Source organism: Rhineura floridana, chromosome 22 (assembly GCF_030035675.1).
Source record: "Rhineura floridana isolate rRhiFlo1 chromosome 22, rRhiFlo1.hap2, whole genome shotgun sequence".
In the NCBI taxonomy this organism is placed as follows: Eukaryota; Metazoa; Chordata; class Lepidosauria; order Squamata; family Rhineuridae; genus Rhineura; species Rhineura floridana.
In genome coordinates this window covers 20,136,071-20,155,775 of record NC_084501.1, presented here as the reverse complement: position 1 = coordinate 20,155,775, position 19,705 = coordinate 20,136,071, and the positions used below count along the sequence as shown (strand labels likewise).

Below are 19,705 nucleotides of genomic sequence, written 5' to 3'. Positions count from 1 at the left end.
GTAGCGGGAAAAGCTGGAGAAGCTTGTAGCAAACAAGACCAGTCCGCAAAGACAACAAGTGTGTGAACTGAGGGAGAGTATGACGCCCAGTTCGACCTCAGCAAATTTCTCCCTCATCCCTAATAGTGTTAGGATTGCACTGTTTGTGGATCGAGACAAAAGAAATTCGCTTACACTTTTGCTGCTAATGCTAAAGATGATATAACCATCACCATCATCATTATTTTAATATCCTGGGGGGCAGAGCCTTCCCTGCTTGCTTTCCTTGCCAAACCCCCACCCCCAAACACACAGACACACATCCCATACACCCCCAAAGATACAACCCCTCACAGGCACCTCCTGGCACTCCTAAGCACACATGGATACACATAAACATATAGAGGGACTCTCTCTCTCTTTCTCCCCCCCCCTCACCCCTGGCACCCACACTTCCTAACACCACCCACTTGCCTTGACTGCTGGGGCTTTGCTGATGTTGCCATCACCCTCCTACCTGCCCAGGCCCAAGCCCTGGCCCTCCCACCTGCCGTGATATGTGTGTGGTCTCCAGCATCACCACAGCCTCCCCCAGTGCCAGTGCCATGGCCTACATAGCCTCCTCAACTGCTGCAGCTTCACTGCAGTCTGCGTGGCTTCCACCACCACCACCGCCTGAAGGGCTGCTCCTGCTCCTCCTCTGTCCTCTCTGCTGCCGTGGTGGCCAGTGCAGCCTCCTCTTGCACTGGTGCCAGGGCCAGTGTGGCTTGCAGCCTGTGCTACCTCCACCACCGCTGCATACCCTGCCTGCTTGCCCACTGGTCTTTACCACCATGCCCCACTCCAACGTCACACAACATCCTGCTGGTGTGAAGGCTTACAATTTTATGATATAGGAAGATCACACACCCTTCACCCTGAGGTCCCAGGACAGGAGGCAACAATCTAAAATACATCATTAATACACCATTTAAAATAACTTACAATCACAAAAGTAGGGTGGGTCCTACAAATATTTTTATGGGTTTGGGGATTGAGATAGATGATTTCTGTGAGTACCCTTCTAGGTTCTGATTTGGAACCCTGCACCTGGAGGTGGGCTCTGCAACGGAGAAACCTGCTCCACAGGTCAGGTGAGTCTCTTTTGCTAGTCTAATAGAGTGGCCAGGTGAGTTAATGGGTCTGTCAAGTGCCCATTAACTGGACCACGGAGATCCCGTTGTTATTGAAACTCTTCAGGAGAGAGCCCCCCCCCCCCGCCCTAAGAGAGGCTTGTATTGTTAGTTGAGTCTGAGAAAAAGCTGCGAACAGAAAACAAGGCAGAGAGGCTGGCTCCCTACACCATGGATTTAGGATGCCTCCTATAGCAATAATAACAGAGCCCTAATAATAACAATGGTAATTGATAATACCAATAATAAAATCAGCATAATAAAATAATAAGATCAGCATAATAATCATAAAACAGTCATAATAACAATGACAACAAACATAGTAGTAAAACTGCCATAACTATTATCATTATTATAATTATCATTAACAACAAAATAATAGCAAAATAGTCATAATAAAATAATAATCGTAAAAATATAATAAAATAATAATAACAATAATAATAATAATACAACCATAACAGGATTTTAAGTAATGCAAATTATAATCATCATATTCCGTAGATTGTTTCCTGAACAGAAGGAAGCGGCACTTCCTTCCGGTGTTTGCTTCCCCCCTCCGGAAGTGGCGTCAAAGCGCCGCGCGGCCCCGCCCCCCGCCCGGGCTTCCCAGAGGAAGTGACGACAGCCTCTATGGCCCGTGAGCGCCTGGGTTTCCTCCCTCCTCCGGAAGTGACGCAAGAGCCGAGTCAGAGCCCAGTGGGCGACCGACGAGGCGTTTCCGTTTCCGGTGGCTGGAGGCTGGGGGTGGGTGAGGGACTCTTGAGGGGAGGAAAGAGAGAAAAGGAGAGAAAGAGAAAAGAAAGGGGAGAAGAGAGGAGGGAAGAGGGAAGAGGAGGGAGGAGGAGCCCCCAGGCGGAAGGACGGGGCCCGCGGGCGGAGGCGGCTCAGGTGAGGAGGGGCCGGAGGGAGGGGGCGCTGCTCCTGCTCCGGGCCTGAGGCTGGCCGTGGGGCGGGCGGCGAGGAGGAGGAGGAGGAGGGGGCTCCTGCCTGTATGTGTTTATTGGGGAGAGGCCTGGGAGGCCGTCGGGAGGAGAGCGGGTCGTCTGTGGGGGAGCCCCCCTGCTCTCCCTTGGGAGGGGACATGGGGAGGAGTTGCCGACCTCGGGTGGCGGCGGCGGGTCTGGCTTGCCCGTCCCCCCCCGGCTGGGCCTGAGCGCGTCTGTCGTGCAGGGAGACAACCCCCCCGGCTCAAGAGGGGCCTTGGAGGGTCTCTGAGCTTGTCTCTTGCGGGCGTTAAAAGGGTGTCAGGCGAGGCGCTGGGAGACCCAGCCTCAATTCCCCCCCCCCAAAAAACCTTGGCCATCAAAGTCAGTGGGTAGCTTTGGCCTGTTTCTCTCTTTCTGGCCTACCTCGCAGGGTTATGGTTAGGATAAAGTGGTGGTGGGAATGGGGACCAGGTGCATCCCCTTGAGCATGATGAAAATGTCAACCCAGTGTGCGGCAGCTGTGAAAAAGGCAAATTCCATGCTAGCAATAATTAGGAAAGGTATTGAAAATAAAACAGCCGATATCATAATGCCGTTGTATAAATCTATGGTGCGGCCGCATTTGGAATACTGTGTACAGTTCTGGTCGCCTCATCTCAAAAAGGATATTCTGGAGTTGGAAAATGTTCAGAAGAGGGCAACCAGAATGATCAAGGGGATGGAGCGACTCCCTTACGAGGAAAGGTTGCAGCATTGGGGGCTTTTTAGTTTAGAGAAAAGGCGGGTCAGAGGAGACATGATAGAAGTGTATAAAATTATGCATGGCATTGAGAAAGTGGATAGAGAAAAGTTCTTCTCCCTCTCTCATAATACTAGAACTCATGGACATTCAAAGAAGCTGAATGTTGGAAGATTCAGGACAGACAAAAGGAAGTACTTCTTTACTCAGTGCATAGTTAAACTATGGAATTTGCTCCCACAAGATGCAGTAATGGCCACCAGCTTGGATGGCTTTAAAAGAAGATTAGACCAATTCATGGAGGACAGGGCTATCAATGGCTACTAGCCGTGATGGCTGTGCTCTGCCACCCTAGTCAGAGGCAGCATGCTTCTGAAAACCAGTTGCCGGAAGCCTCAGGAGGGGAGAGTGTTCTTGCACTCGGGTCCTGCATGCGGGCTTCCCTCAGGCACCTGGTTGGCCACTGTGAGAACAGGATGCTGGACTAGATGGGCCACTGGCTTGATCCAGCAGGGTCTTCTTATGTTCTTATGTTCCTTGGGGAAGTTGGGCGGAGGGGGAGGGAGAGAGATTAAATAAATAATATTTATATCCCTTCCCTATGCAGAGGCTGACAATAAGTGGCATATGGTGAACTTAAGGCTCTTCTGTGGCAGGGGCATGTGACTGACGAAGGGGGTGGGAGGGAAATCTGTCCCTCAAGCCGTATCTCTTTATAACACAAACGCTTCTGCTGTGGTTGGTTTCACACAGGTCTTGTATAGCACTTTCAGAAACCAGACAGATACAAACACGCGTCTGGGTAAGAAGATGTGAGAGACTTGCTCTATTTGGGGCACAGAGATTAGAGGAGGGAGGAGGCAGTGGCTGTTGCTGCTGCGTGATGGAGGAGATTTGTTGTTATTATTACTATTTATCCAAACAGAAGAGTTACACTGAGGAACTCCCTTCTCCAAGTCGTGGGGATTGCCACAGGCTCTGACGGCTTTGTAAGGGGCTTAGGCAAGTCCCAGGAGGGAAGGAGAGGGGCCTAGCAAAGCCTCCCAAGTTCAGGGACTGGGACAGCACCTGGGAGGCAAGGTGGGGGTGGAAAGTGACCTGTTTTATTCTTCCAACCACCCTGTGAGATAGGCTGCAAGATGGGGACTGGCCCAGATCATCTTCTTGGAATTTGAACCCGGGTGTGAATCTCATCCTTGGATGTGCACACCTCTCGGTGCTCTCGGGTGGGATTGGGCTTGTGCATGGAGGAGCCGTTTCTTGGAGGCAGCCTCACTGGTGATGGCTACCTGCCTGCGTCTCTCCTTGTTATTAGGCACCAAGTGCTGTTTTTTCCTTTCAGTGCTGGGAGGCAAAGGGTGTGCTCTGCAGAGAGTGGGGTTGGCCTGGTCTAGGGAGTGTCAGGTGCTCTGTGGAAAGGCTCTGGAGCATTGTTTGAGCACAGGAGCAGGTAATCCCTTTATTACCCCCCTTATCAATCTCTCCCTGCTCAGGGAGAGGAGGAGGAGGAGGAGGAGGGATCTCCCCAGCTCTTGAGTCCTAGTTGTTGGGCTCTGGGGGGGTTTCTTTGCTTAAAATAGTCTCCTGGTGACTTCACTGTTCAAACACGGGTGTGGTAGAGGGAAAGGAAGCCAGCACGGAAGCTGTCATGGGGAGGACAGGCTGAATAGCTCACAAGCAGGAGGCATGCAGCAGCCGTGAACTCGGCTGGACAGAGCCAGGGTTCCCGCAACGGGTGGGCTGTCGCAGGGAGGCAGGCAGGATTGCGTGTGCTGATAAGGGCGAAGTCATGGCATGCCCTCACCAGAGCCCTGCCTTTCAGCAGGCTCAGAAATGCTTTCTCCTGACACTGGGACTGGTTCCTGGTGTGCTCTTACCCTTCCCTTAGTTGCACAGCTTTGCCACTTCTAAGCAGAGCCGCCACAAGGGAAGGACTTTGGAGAACACAGGTCTGGGAGCAGACTTCCCCTTCTGCTAGGCAAGAGCTTAGCCGTGGCTGTATCCTTTTGTTTGCTGTGTGGATTCACACCAGTTTGCAGGCTCTGCCACTGCAGGGCTACTGTTGGTTCTTTCCTGAGCCAGCAGAGAAGGGCCGTGTGAGCAGGGATTCATGCCTGCCTGCCTGCCACGTGTGGGCTAAGTGATGGAGGTTTGAAAAAAGTTTGCCTGCTTGGGCGAAGCAATTGGAAGGACCACCTAGAAAGCCTGTAAGGACATGAAAGGCAGCCCGAGTTGTGCTTAATGTGGCTTTCATCAGAGTAATCGGGATCAGATGTGCCGTATTCTTCCACAAGAGGGAATCAGGCTTCTCCTCCTCCCCCCAGTTGCTTTCCCTAACTCGGCTCCCAACCCAGAGCCAGAAGAGACCCCCCTTCTTTTGGTCTGACTTAGCCCCAACGCTTTGCTGCTTCTTGCTTTACTGGTTTGCCGGGTCGAAGAGCAAGATCAATGAATAGTAATTGCTTGTGTTTATGACGGTTTGTGGTTAGACTCTGGTTGGCCTGTTGGGATCACAACTTTTGACAGAACCGTCGACTTTTGCAAGGTGTGGACTTTGCAGGGAGTCGGTGGTGATTTTGAGTCGAGGGGGGGAAGCAACTGGGAAGCCTTGCATGGTAATTGTATGCTAAGATGTAACTGTGGTCTCTCTTTCTCTCCCTCTCCCCCCCCCTTGCAGGAGCAGAAAAATGAAGGCAGGTTGCCCCATTGTGGAGAAGCCGGAGGGCGGAGGAGGTAAGATGGGATCCTCTATGCTCCGCTCAGGCCCACAGGCTTGATGACTTACAGTTAGATTCTTTGAGTGTGAACAGACCTTTCCACTTGTTCCTGAAGATGTTATCGTGGCAGACCCGTTTCTTCCAGCACTGCTTCAGACGGCGTCTTGTAACTTCATTTCAGGGCTGTGGAGTCGGAAGTAATTTCCAGTGCAGTCAGAGTCAGTTGAAATGTACTGACTCCGACTCCAGCTTCAAAATAAATCTTGATTGACAATTTAAAAAAATATATAAATTCAAAATGTCAAAGAAGCTTCCCATGAAGTCAGCTGTAGTTGAGCATTTCACCATAACTCAGGATGGAAAGCATTTTGTGTGTCAGTGCATGATACAGGACCCAGATGAAGACAAATGCTGTGGTGCCAAGATCAGCGCATATTCAGGCAGCGATAAAAATGCTGCTCTGAGAGCTTCTAATTTAAAAAGACATTTACAGCCCTTTCCAGGGCTGTGGAGTTGGAAGCAATTTTGGGTGGAGTCGGAGTCGGACAGTAGAAAAATAGAGAAGTCAGAGTTGAAGGTTTGGCGTACCGATTCCAGAGCCCTGCTTCATTTAGGGCCCTATTCCAGACAGGCTGGCTGGGGCGGGGAGAGCACCACACCAATGCTTTTACAGTGTAGATATGGCCACCGTCAGTCTTACGGCTTGGATCCGTTGATAATATAAAGCATTAAGTGAGGAACGTGGTGCCCATCCAGGTGTTGCTGTACTCCCAACTCCCGCCTTCCTCATTCCTGACCATTGCACAGGTGGCTGCCTGGTGGGAGGTGGAGTCTGACAGCATCTGGAGGGCCTCGCGGCTTTCCTGATCCCTGATGTAAAGGACATCGAGATGGCAGAAGAGCCCAGGGCTTCATAATGTGTTCTGGAGTCTCCTGTGTTTGGGGGTGAGATTATTAGGCAGAGATAATGATGCATGTTGGAAAGCCGCCAGCCTCTTGGAGTCGGGGGTGGGAGGTATAAGGGTGTGTGCTCCAGAGGGAGCTTTTACATCTGTCCATTTGCTCTTCCCACATCCCTGTGAGGTAGGCCAGGCTCATTGGCTAAGGGTGGTGTTGGTGTTTGCAGACAGGTCTGGTTCTTTGGTGGGTATTGCTATGAAGGTTCCTATAAGCTCTCATTTATGAATTTCAGTTGCTTTTCAGTGTTAATTTTTTTAAAATGGCGCAAAGCAGCTTAGAGATGAGGAGGAGGACTGAGTGACTCAGAAGTGTGATAGCTTTAGGTCACGGGTAGTCTAAACGTTGTTGGATCCCACCAGTCAGCCACATGGTCAGGGAAGATGAGCGTTGTAGTCCAGCAACATCTGGAGGCACCATGATGGCTATCCTGGCTATAGCCTAGGGCTGGTGTGCTGGATCCTTATCTCCCATGGGCCATGTTTGACAGGCAGGCGAGTCAGTGACCCCTGGTTTGGCCTGTGCCAGCTAGTGGCTGGGGCTTGTGTAGCACTACACGATTCCCTTTGGCCTGGCTGCATCTTTGCCTGCCCCACACCTGTTGCCCTATATGATGCCGAGTGCAAAGCAGGTGGGTGTGGTTTGGCTAAAATGGTCTTGTGAGCCAAATGGGGGGGGGAGTCCTGGTGGGCCTAGTTATCCTTGTGGCCCGGTGGTTGACCCCTCCTGCTGTAGCCAAATGGATCCCAGCTGGTTATAATTTTAGAGGCCCTCCACAAAAGGAAATGGTTCTCAGACTCGGGGTCCTGCTCCTGTCCCACTTTTTGATGGCTTTTTGTTGCTCCTCAGGCTACCACTTCCCGGACTGGGCTTACAAGACTGAATCCAGCCCCGGCTCCCGCCAGATCCAGCTCTGGCACTTTATCCTGGAGCTGCTTCAGAAGGAGGAGTTCCGGCACGTCATCGCCTGGCAGCAGGGGGAGTACGGGGAGTTTGTCATCAAGGACCCCGACGAGGTGGCGCGGCTGTGGGGCAGGCGGAAGTGCAAGCCCCAGATGAACTACGACAAGCTGAGCCGGGCCCTCAGGTGAGGGGGCCTAGAGACAGGAGACGGGGAAGGGGTTGGTGGTGGTGTGAGTCGAGGGCATTGATCGCTTCTCCACAATCTGGAGGAGTCTGGGCGTTGTCCATTAGCAAAGCCATTCCAGGCAGGTTTCAATCCCCTTGTCTCTAGCTTGCAAGTAGGTCAGCACAGGAGATCTGCCCTCTTGGGTGTGCAGAATTCTGCAGCCTGAAATACTTAGGATGCAATCCTGGACGTGAGCACTTGGCAGTAAGAAGCTTCGTGGAAGGCACAGGGACTGCCTCTGAGTAATCAGCCTTCTAGGAGGTTTCCTAATTCCATTCCGAGTCACCAAGTCCCATCTTGAAAGTCTGGAAGAGGGTGGGTGGATACGGACTGAATCACTAGAAAAACCAGCTGGCTTTCTGGCATTTAATCTCTGCATCATGGGACCTGTGCTTGTTAGGATTGTGCAGAGGGTCTGCTTTGCATTCAGCAGGCTCCCTAAGCTGAAAGGCCTGTGGGCTGTCAGTCCTGCCTGGCTGAGCCTTGCCAGCTACTGGTGGTTGGTGGGGAGGGGGGTCCTCATGCACCTCCTCCCTCTGCTGAACAGCATCCATGGATTCTCTCTGGGCTTGAAAGGGGTAACAGAGGTGATGTGTTGCTGCGGGTAGGTGGTTGGGACGGCCCCTTGCAATGCTGCTGTGTGCTGGACTCCCTTGCCTGGCCCAGGACCAGTCAGCGCAGGGGCCTGGCTCTCTCCCGCCTGGCTCTCGGCTGGTCTGACTCAGCCAGGCTGGCAGGCAGGCTCTCCATTAGAGCTCCTGGGGCTGCCTGTGGTTGCTGCCTGTTCCTCTCTCTCCAGGGCCCCCAGCGTCCCTGTGCTTGGCCCTCCTCCTCCTCCTCCCACTTCTTCTTCTGAGAAGGCCGCCGGAGTTGAGCCAGCGCCAAGCAGAGGAGAGCACCGGCTGTGCGACAGCGTGCTTCCCTTTGGCTTTTGTCCCTGGGAGGCTGCCTCTTGGCTGCTGTTTGCCCTCTGATCCCTCCTTGGTGGCGAAGGCCAAGATCAACAGTGCAGCATTTGCATAATGGAAGAGGAAGGAAGTCCCAGCGCAGAGGATCCTGACACAGCCCTTGATTCGAGGGAGGGGAGGAGGCAAAGCCTCCATTGGGCTCAGGATGGTGCTGGGGAGGCAAACCAGTACAGCCAGCTTGACAGGCCAGCAGGAAGAGGATGTCTGTCTCCCACTTGGCGCTCTCCTTTGGGCACCTCTTCCGGGAACATGGGAATCCGCCTTATCCTGAATCAGGCCCGGGCTGGGGGTGGGGTCTGTCTAACTCAGCGTTGTCAGCACTGACTGGCAGCGGCTCTCCAGACAAAGGACATTCCTTTGTTTAATTGCATTTTAATTGTATGTTTTTCTATGTTTTTAACTACATGTAGTTTTATTTGTAAGCCGCCCTGAGTTCCAGTTTGGAAAAAGGGCGGGGTAAAACTAAAGTTTCAATTCAATTCAATTCCAGCCCCACCTGGAGATGCTGAGAACTGAACCTGGGGGCTTTTGAATGCAAAGCAGAAGCTCTGCCACTCAGCCGGGACCCTTCCCAAATAGGAGCGTAGGGAGCTGCCTTAGTCTGGGCCAGAGCCTTAGTCTGTCTAGCTCAGTATTGTCTGCACTGACTGGCAGCTGCTGTCCAGGGCTTTGGGCAGGAGCTATTCCCAGCCCTAGTGGAGATGTCGGGGACTGAAGCTGACCAGCGAGCTACAGACTTCCCCTAAAAATCAGGCAAGATTCCAGTCTTCATGGTTCTGAATAAAGGCCTGGTTTAGGTGGGAACATAGTACGCTGCCTTATACCAAATCAGAGCCCTGGTCCATCTAGCTCAGTACTGCCTGCACTGACTGGCAGGGGCTCTCCAGGGTTTTGCTCAGGAAGCCTCTTCCCAGCCGTACCTGGAGATGCCGCCAGAGGCTGAACCTGGCGCCTTCTGCACGCCAGGCAGCTGCTCTGCCCCCGAGCTACAGCCATTCTTGCTAGCCACCCCTGCCGTGCAGTGACCTTGTGAGGCTGGCTAGGCTGAGAGAGAACGATTGGGCCAAGGTCATCCACAGCGCTGAGTGGCGGAGTGTGGATTGGAACCCTTCCCTTGTCCTTGGTCAGTCCTGCTGTTCCTTGGTCTTAGGCCTCTGCTTTGCCCTGTCTTGTAATGCAGAACCAAACAAGGTGGAGGCCTTGCAGCGTAGGCAGCACTCTTCATCCCAACATGGGTCCCCACCCCCAATAAAGTAAGGTTCTAGTCCTCAGGGTTCTGAATGAAGCACTGATTCAAATAGTAACATATCAAGTCAGACTGTTGATCCAGCTGGCCCAGTATTGTCTGCACTGACTGGCAGCAGTGGCTTCCCAGGGTTTCGGAAGAAGGCGTTCCCAGCCCTACCTGCAGATGCCGCCATTGTGCAAGTGCTTCCCAACTAAGTCACAGCCCAGTCTGGAGGTCGCAGCAATCACAGGGGCTGACGCTTGATTGTATTCTTACCTTTTGGCAGATATTACTACAACAAGAGGATCCTCCACAAAACTAAAGGGAAGAGGTTCACCTACAAGTTCAACTTCAACAAGCTGGTGATGCCCAACTACCCCTTCATCAACATACGGCCCACAGGTGAGCGAGTTCTTGTCTCTTCAGGTCAATGTGGAATGTCATCTGGCCCGGAACCAAAGGCCTGTTGTAGGCCATCAGGTGGGGTTGTGAGTTTGGGGACTATGGCCAAATATCCCACAGGCCGCCTCCAACTGTGTCCTGCACCAGAATCACACGTGGACACTTGACGTTTGCTGTGAATATGTGTGTGTGTTTGTGTTAGCGTGTGATGCTCAAGCATTTGTAAGTAGATAATTATTTTTGCATTTTTTGGAAGAAACCAGAGCCCTGCAGAATAGCACTGTCACACAGGTTTTCATGTCCGGATATTTAACTTTGCATCACGTAGCTGGACGACACAAGATCCGGGTTTTGCCTTTGGCCATCTTAACGGGATCACAGAAGTTTGCATTGGGGCAGCATTCCCCCTAACAAAACCCTGGTGTCTCTCTCCTTATAAAGGATGTGTTAAATAACAACCAGAACCAATTTATTAGTTCAGAAAGCTTGAAAACTAAGATCCTTGTGGGGGGAAGGGGTTGCCTCTTCTAAACATTCTGTGGTTTCACAGTCTCTCCCAACCCCCAACCTAGTAGCCATCTTTGCAGCATGTAGTCTGAGTGGATTGAGGCCCTGTTGGTGGTGTCTGTTGGCATTGACTTGTGACAGGGCCTTCCTGGTGGTGGTTTCCCATTTGTGGAATGCCCTTCCTGGTGAGTTGTGTCTGTCTCCCGCATTATTAACAATCAGGAGGATCTTAAAAACATTCCTTATTCACCCAGGCATTTGATGGCTGAAAAAAATACTGTTCCTGGCAACCTAAAAATTAATAGTTGTGAGAGTATGCCATTGTTTGTAGTTGCTTTTGGAGATGTTTTTATTGTACTGGTTTTTCCACGGATGTGTTGGCCGCCCTGGGCTCCTTTGGGAGCAAGAGCAGGGTATAAATATAAGGAACAAACATCACTTATAAACTCAGTGTAAAGTGACTGGGCCTGTTGCTTCTCTTGGCTGGGCTGAAGCCAGATCTGGAAGCCGCACTCTTGAAGCGACAGTGGTTCCAGCAGGAACAAGTCTGGGCAGTTTCTCGCCTGACGTTGCTCACCCTGGTTCCTTCCTTCTTGCTCTCGGGCCCGCCCTGTGCTCTTTCTTCCCTCCCTCCCCCCAGCCTGGGGCTGACACTGAGGACAGAGGAGGTTGCCAGCGTCCTGGAATGCCTCTCGGTGATCGCAGCTTGTTTTCTTTCCTCTTGCCTGGGGAGGTTGATGCAAGAAACCTGTCCGGTGCTCTCCTCCTTTGCCCTTGCTCCACCGTTGCATTCCCTTCGTTGTGCTGCTCATGCTGTGCAAGGCCTCTTAGTGCAGCAAGTGGCGTTTGGGGCCTGGGCGGCTGCTCTGCGCAGAGAGCGAGAGAGTGAGACGAGCGCAGCGGTTCCTGGCCCAGTTGCTGCGGGTCACAGTGGAGCTAAGAGGGTTGTGGGTCAGCCAGCTCAGCCGGGTTCTGGGGCTCCCCCAGAAGACATCCTCTCCATCTCCCTCTCTTGGGGGCATCCAGGGAAGCGGAATGTCGGGAGATTCAGGATTTCCTCACGCAGTGCAGCTTTAACTATGGAATTCACTCCCACCCACCCCAAGGGAGCGAGGGTCGCCTATTTGGGTGGCTTTAAATTAGACAAATTTATGGAGGAGGACAAGGCTGTTAGCGGCTACTAGCCACTGTCGGGAGCTTCACGGCTCTGAATGGTTGCTGGGGATTGCAGATGTTTCCCTCATATGCGGAGAAGGGGCACCTCTTTGTCCTGGCCTTTGAGACCAGACGTAAATATTCTCTGCACCCACCCTGCTCAGAGGCTGGTTGCCCTGTCTTGACTGATTTGTTTTAAACTGTCTTTTCATACTTGGTATTTTTTAATTGCTGTAACCCACCCTGAGACCTTCCAGTAAAGGACAGGTAAGAAATGTGATGATGGTGATGATAATGCCTCCTGTCTTCCTCCTCCTCAGGGGTCGTTCCCCAAAGTGCTCCTCCAGTCCCGACAGCTTCTTCCCGGTTTCCGTTCCCTCCGCTGGACAGCCACTCTCCCACCGAAGACGCCCAGCCAAGCCGCTTCTCAGGCAGATCCCTCGTGCCTTCTGGCCAAGAGGCTCTAAATCACCGCGGCCTCGGTGAGAAGTCTTCTCCAGTGCCAGAGTTGGAGGGCAGCTCTCCAGACTGGCGGCGGGGGTTGGACCTCCTGGCCTCTCGCAACTCTGCTGCTGCTGCCACCGCCACCGCTCCAGGTGGTGCCAGCCACCAAAAGCGCAAGCCAGACTTGGTGCTTCCTCTCTTCGGCTGCTCTGGGATGTACCCCGACCCACACAGCCCGTTTGCTGTGTCCCCACTCCCGGCCCGCGGAGGGGTCCTGAATGTCCCTCTCTCGCCTGCCTTGTCGCTGACGCCCACCCTCTTTTCGTACAGCCCCTCCCCGGGCATGAGCCCTTTTGCGGCCGGGAGCAGCTGCTTCTCCTTCAACCCCGAGGAAATGAAGCGCTACCTCCACTCGCAGGCCTGCTCCGTCTTCAACTACCACCTGAGCCCTCGGACTTTCCCTCGCTACCCAGGCCTGATTGTCCCACCCCTGCCGCGCCAGGTGCCCCCGGAGGATCAGGGCCAGTTCCCCATCAAGCTGCAGCCCCCGCCTGTCGGGCGCAAGAACCGCGAGCGCCTGGAGAGCGGCGGGAGGCCCGGGGCTTCTCAGCCAGCCCCAGCGTCCCCTCAGATCAAGATGGAGCCTGTCTTGGACCACCAGGAGTGCGAGAGCAGAGATTCCCCAGAGCGGGACCCGGCGGGACAGGAGGAAGGAGGCAGCAGCCCAGCTGTGCTTCCCAGCCAGAGCAAGGAGCGGGAGGAGGGTTTCTTTGTGAGGCCGGTTGCCCCATCTTGGCCCGTGGCACCACTAGGGCCGCCAGCCCCCGCCCAGACCAATGTCCCAGCTGACGAGAAACCTAAGCATGAGGAAGGCTCTGGCGAGAAACCTGCCCGAGAACCTGTGGAGGAGCCAGTGGGGGGCCCAGAAAAGAGGGAGGATGCTGTGATGCCCCCCAAGCTGCGCCTCAAGCGGCGTTGGAACGGCGACCGGCAGGCAGAAGCCCCCGAGGAAGCACCAGGCAGGAAGGCCTACTGGGGCGGCCACCTGGACACCCCACACATCTTCTTGGCCCCCAAGGCTGCTGTGGATACATAGGATTGCAGAGGCCCCACAGCAGAGGGCTGGGGGGTCCCTGCACTGTAATGTAGCAAGGTTTGCCTAGTGGGGTGGGGAGGACCGGAAGGGGGGGCTAGAATGGCCTGACTAATTCTAGAGGGCTTTGTGAAGGGTGTTGCGTGTGTGTGTGTGTGTGTGGGTTGCAGGTGAAATGCGGCTGTTGGTCATGGGGCGCAGGGGCGAGGTGGCTCTTGCAGTGCGCCTCCCCCCGTCTGTGGGCGAAGCCGCTTGGCCGTTTCTCCAGTGACCCCCCCACCCCCTGCCCCTCCGGTGGGGTTTCCACTGAAGTGGAAAAACTCTCGCATGAATTCTCTCCCCCTTTTCCTAATAGCGTTTTATAGAAGCCAGAATTTGTCTGGATGTATTATAGTTCTTTTGTGGGGGATGGGGGGGAGAGGGAGGGCTTTCTAGCCATTCACAACTGGAATGTCTCTTGTGTCAAAATAGGAAGACACTTTATTTGGGAGGGTGAGGAGGTGGTACTGGGGGGCGTTGCACTGTCTTTAAACGTTTTAAAAGCAGAAATTGCAGGAGAATGATACGGAAGTGGCCACCCTGGCAGGAGGGGGGGGCTGGTTGGCGTGAGGGCTTTTCAACCTTAAGTGTCACTTGTAGAACTTGGAGTGGGGCGGAGGGGAGGGGACACTGAATGGCCACATTTGAAATGATGTTTTTGAAAATATTGAAGAAGCCATGATGAGCAATTGTAGAAATCTTTTCAGGGATGTAGAAGGAACGTGGTTGTAAACTAAACAAGCAAGCCAAATGCCTTTAACGAGACCCCCTTTCGTCCTTTCCTCTTTTGGGTGGCTGTGGGTGGGACCTCCCATGGGACGAGTGCTGGGACACCCCCTCCCTGACTGCCCCCCTTCCCTTTCCCTTTTGCCTTAACTGCACTCTTTGGAGTCCAGCACCGGGATACAGAGGGGGGCTTTGGTGTGGCTTGAAGTGGGGGTGGGGGTTCCTGCTTTGGGCCTGGAAGAGGGGCATGTGTGGGGGGGAAGAAGGGCCATGAACAGCTCAGGGTCTCAAACTAGGGTCTGGATCCTTGCAGCAAAGGGATGATGGTTGAGGATGGTGTTGGAGAGTGCGCAGCAGGGCAGATGCGGGGGGGATCCCCGCCAACCTTGGGCCTGTGGGCACATTTGGAATGCAGGGAGAATGGTGTGGGGTGGCCACACTACCCCCTGGCTGTTTGTCTTTCCCCCTCCCCTGAGGAGAGGGAGAGAGGAAGCACACACGCGCCCGTCTGTCCCCCGCATGCACACGCAAACTCTTTGCTTCTCCAAAGCATTTGGGTCGGATTCTGTAGACTTAAGTCTTGAGTTTGCAATGCGGGGTCCCCAGGCCTCAGTAGTGAGGTGCTCAGGACAAGTCGCCGGTCCAGGGCCGTGGAGGCGTTGAGCCCAAAGTATGGGCCCTGCGTGGATCTTCATGGTTTTTGCATACGATGAGAACACAGGACGTGCCTGTGGGCATGGCAGTACCCTGTGGTTTGATGGTGGTTTTGACGGGCTCTCCAGTGAAAAAGAGGATCCATTCCTTGGACCCACGTGGTTTCTGCCGTGGCAGTGCTACAGAGCAGCCACTCTGTGGCTTTTATGGTTCAACCAATAGAGAGAGTTGTGTTCTGTGATTTCATCGTGGGAATTTTTGTGAGGGGTGGGGGAGCAAAACTTGTGAAAAAACGATTCGGTTTCAAGAGGATCTATTCTAGCGGATCTGGTGTGTGTGCTCCCATTCAGCCTCCCCCCTGACCTCTGTGGCTCCCTCCCCACTTTACACACACACACACACCGGCCATTCCTTTCTCCTCCCCCTCCTGCCCTCCTCTCAGTTGCTCCGCTGTCAGTTCAGCTCCCATCTGAGCCTTGAAAAGCCCATAGAGCTGAAAGAGGAAGTGGGAAAGAGGGCCCTCCTTCCCCACTTCCTCCTCCAGCCCTTACACTCTTTTTGTGATGAAGTCATGACGGGCCGTGAGCGTGGAGGGACTCAGCTTTGCATGTGTCGGAAGAAGTTCCCCAAGGGGCACCATTGTGCCCATTGGCACCATGTCGGCAACCCCCAGACAGAGAGATCTTTGTAAGTTGCCTGCCGTTTTGTGGTAAGGGTCCCCAAGAGTACGTTCTTTTTTCCCTCCTCTACACCTCCCAAGGCGGCTCCCTGAGGGTGAACCTAAGCCATGTCTACATTAGGAGCCTTTCCTTGTATGCTTGTGGGTAATTGTGGCCCCAACTGCCGTCTTCATTGCAGTTTCACTTGTTGGACCCGGTGGCACCACCTCTTTTAACGTCCCCTTGTCTGCCCCCCACCTCCCCATCTTTCTCTCTACACACACACACACGCACGCACGCAAGCTGGCCAGGTTGGATGAGTCTCTGGTCCCCCTGTGAGCAAGCGATGCCTTCGCCTCCTCGGCCAGCCACGCCTGGCTCTGAGGGGCTCCATGAAGGAAAGCCGTTGGCTGCCACGGAGGTTTGCTCAAGTGAATACTGTAGGTGTTCTGAGGAGGGGGAGAGTTTTTGGGAACTTCATGCCTGGCATGGGTGGGGCAGAGTTGGGGCTCATGGCAGCGTGTGGGGCTGGACCTTCTACCACATCTGCAGGGCCTTGCAAAAGCTCACACATACCCCACTCCCAATCTTTGACGGTAGCCACCATTCTGCACGGTAGCAGCCTCACACACCTCTCTGGCTTGGACCTGGGGTGGGGGTGGCTGCCAGGATAGTCTGAGGCTTCCCCCGAAGAGGAAGGGGGCTGGCGGAGATGGGCTCGAAACTCAGGGACTGAAACACGCGGCCTTTTTTGTTTCATCTTTTTCTTAAAGATCAGCACATGCAAACCTACAGCCCATTGTACCCAAGTGCCGGAATTGATGTCAGGTGGGGGTGGGAAGTGGGGGGGCTAAGCCCATTTGGGGGAAAGGGGGCATGAAAAATACCCTTTGCACTTCAGTGAAAATTAGCGCAACTTTGTGTCTTATGTGTATATATATTAATCTTCGCAGTCATGTTTTTTCGTTGGGTCCCCTTCCCCCCAGGCCCCTCCTTCCTCCAAAGCCATTGCACTGCAAAGTGGGGGCACCTTGCTCAGGGATAAAAGGGCTCGGGGTCTTGGGCAGCGGACAGGGGGAAGCGAGGTAATCTGGGGGGCAGAAGGAGAACCCAGTTGTGTGGGGAAGCGGGCCTCTTTCCCCTTCAGCCGGCTCAGGGAGGCTTTGCAGGGGCCACAGCAGGCAAGGCCCGTCTCCTAGGACAGGGTTTCTCCGAAGGGCTCCTTTTTCTTTTTTTGGCAGGAGAAACGGCCATGCACTTAAAACAGAAATGTCTGTTCGTTGTGCCAAATACTTAAGCTGGTGAAGTGTGGACAGTTGGAATCCCACATTGTAACTAATCAAGAATGCATTGACTTCTTCAAAATGTTTTGTATTTTTTTTCCTAAATTTGCTAGCCCAAGAAAATGTTTAGGGAGCAAGCAAACTTTAGCGCTTGCGGCCCACCACATTTCCCCACCCCCACCCCCAAAAAATCTCACCCACCCCCTCCAGCAGGAGGAGGGTTCTCTTCCTCACCCCCCACCCACCCCACCAGTTTTGAAGGCTAACAAAATGACCTTGGGAACTGAGCCCAGCTCAGTCTTTAATCATATAACAGTGAATTTCCTGGCCCCTTCCCAAAAGGGCAGGCATGTGGAATCTTGCTCACTCCTGGGTCGGTGGGTGGTGGGTGGGGTGCATGGCTCCTCTCTCGAGACCCACACATCAGATGCACATAATGCTTGAGAGCACCTCACCCAGGGGAGTGTCTAGAGTTTGGGGCTGAAATCCACCCTGGGTGACTTTCTTCTGGCATGCAGGGAAGGTGCCATTTCCTCCTCTGTCCTGAGATGCCATTTCCGGCCACTCTTCTGTGCACTGAGGAAAGACACCCAGACTCTGCCCCCCACGCACACTGTGGGGCATTATTTCTGGATTGGAATTTTAGGGCTGCGTACCCTCTAACTGGGTCCCTTGTGTGCAGACCCACACATGTGAGCCATGGGTGATGCGTCAAGTCCATGCTGTTCCCTTGGAGAGAGCTGGCAAGTTTTTTTAACCTTCCAGGGAGGTTTATATCTGCTTGGTTACCCTTTTAATTCCATAACCGTTTTGCTTTTGAAAAAAATGTAACTTTTTTTCCTCTCGTTTTGGTCTTACAAATCCTGATGGGTTTTAACAAGAAAAATGTTTTTGGTTTGGAATACTTTCAATTAGTTTTCTTTTAAAAGAAATAAAAGAACTGTTCGATTTTAGAGTGTTAAAGTGACAAAGTATTTACTGATAACTTTTTATTATTATTATTATTATTAAATCATTTTTCATGAGACATGGTCCTGTCTTTATGATGCTTTGAGTCAGCAGAGACTAAACATCTGAACAGCAACTCTTAGCTTGAGGTAATTTTTTTGTCCTTGTAAAGCAGGATTAAAATTGTGTGTAAAAATAAAAAAATATGTAAGTAGTCCTCATGCTTTTGTGCAGTGCCTTTAGACGTTCCACTTTCTATAAAGTCTTCAAAAAAAGTTTGCATATATATTATATATATGATGTAATGTTATAGAAATATATGTATAATATACATATTTTTTCCAGGGGTATCTGATAGCTCTGTATTTTGTTATGGAAGTTGATATGAAAAGTATTTTACCTCAAATTTAAAAAAGTTAAATAAACCTTTTAAATAAGCCTCCCGAAATTCTTTTCGTCTCTTGCTTTTTGCGAGCTTGTTGGGATGCCGATGGGGGTGGAGGCAAGCTGTGGCGCTCTGGCCTTATGGGAAGATCCCAAAGGTGAGTGAAGTGCCCCAGATCTCACTCCATGGCACACCTGCCCTTCGCCATATGGGGTGGGCTTCGTTTTTTTTTAGGTAATGATGTTTGTCAGTGGCTTCCCACAACTGGCAGAAGTCCTGAAGTGATTTACAGAACAGAAAATAAAAAATTGAAAGCGCAGGATGTGGGTCTGTGTCACACTTGTGAGAGCCTTTGCTACTGGGAAAGTGAGCTGAGGTTTGCTCAGACTGTCGTGACTTTGGGCAAGAGAGGGATGGTGGCCCAAGTCCTCCTTGTAAGGGGAAGGGTTGTGGCTCCGTGGTTGAGCACCTGCCAGTCAGTGTAGACAATACTAAACTAAATGGACCAATGGTCTGACTCAGTTGAAGGCAGCTTCCTTTGTTCAGGAAATGAGTTGCAACTTTCTTCACTGGTCCCGGGGCATGGTTTGGAGGCCCAGGATGCAGCAGCTGTGCTTAGGTCAGGGTCTGGTCAGTGCCTGGCTGGAAGACCCCACCCCAAGGAATCCGATGAATGCTCCCTTGAATTCCAAGATGGAAGATTGCTTGGGGTGGTGGTGTAGGAATGGACAGGACACTGTCGTTTCTGGAGGTTTCCCCCCACAGGGTCTTGAGAACCCTTTGACCTGGGTTCTGATTACCCTAGAGACAGGTTGAGCCCAGCCATTCGCTTATTAAACATGTTTCTAAGCTAAGCTACCCTTCATCATAAATAGATCTCAGGGCCTTGCCCAACCCAAAGTCCAAAACTGAATAAAGCACAAGAACAAGCTGGAAAAAAATGGGTAAAAATTACGGCACAAACCTTAAAATGAGCCAAAACACATAAAACCACAAGCATGTGAAGTGGGGCCCTGTTGTAGCGTTTGCATAGCCTCGTGCATAATTGCAAACACTCGCCAGGCAGGGAGAGGATCACCAGCCTGTTTTGACTTTGAACATTTATTTATTTAAGAAAAATTATATGCCGCTTGAACGTAAAGCCCTCTAAGCAGTTTACCAAAAAACCACAATATCAATAAAACAGTTAAAAGCAAGTAATTAAAAACATATTAAAAATAATTAAAACAGCTGCTAAGTAAAAACAAAAAAACAGATCAATAACTGTGTCTGGAAAGGCTTGCCTAAAGAGAAAAGTGTTAAGCTTTAAGGACACTGCAAAGGGGTCAGGAGGCAGGGAGTTCCAAACTTACCAAATCTCCCCACAGATTCTCTTGTTTACACTGTGCCGTCACTCCAGAGTAACATAAGCAAAAGGGAGACAAGGAAATGTCTCTGACGCTGAGGAGCTTACAGTCTACACATTTGGCCATGGGAAGAGTGATGAGGACAAGGGGTGGTCAACCAGGTTCTTCCGTGACGGGAAGGATTCTCTGAGGCGGGTAAGCTTCCCTTGCACTTCCACTGTGGATCTGCCCCCCCATTGACTCCAC

At 52.3% G+C, this 19,705-nt stretch overlaps 1 protein-coding gene across 6 annotated transcripts; it reads left to right on the top strand.

The window, feature by feature from the left end:
* The first annotated feature begins 1,837 nt into the window (after positions 1-1,837).
* Positions 1,838-18,166, top strand: LOC133374829 (ETS translocation variant 3-like). Of its 6 annotated transcripts, none has more exons than XM_061606069.1 (5): positions 1,838-1,898; positions 5,497-5,552; positions 7,343-7,580; positions 10,105-10,220; positions 12,203-18,166. In XM_061606069.1, exons 2-5 carry the CDS (start codon positions 5,507-5,509, stop codon positions 13,420-13,422), a joined length of 1,620 nt encoding a protein of 539 aa, XP_061462053.1. In that variant the 5' UTR covers positions 1,838-1,898; positions 5,497-5,506; the 3' UTR covers positions 13,423-18,166. The 6 variants fall into 6 exon arrangements, with proteins under 6 accessions (XP_061462053.1, XP_061462050.1, XP_061462055.1 ...); XM_061606066.1 differs by lacking the exon at positions 1,838-1,898 and adding an exon at positions 1,906-2,042; XM_061606071.1 differs by lacking the exon at positions 1,838-1,898 and adding an exon at positions 2,552-2,640.
* The last annotated feature ends 1,539 nt before the right edge of the window (positions 18,167-19,705 follow it).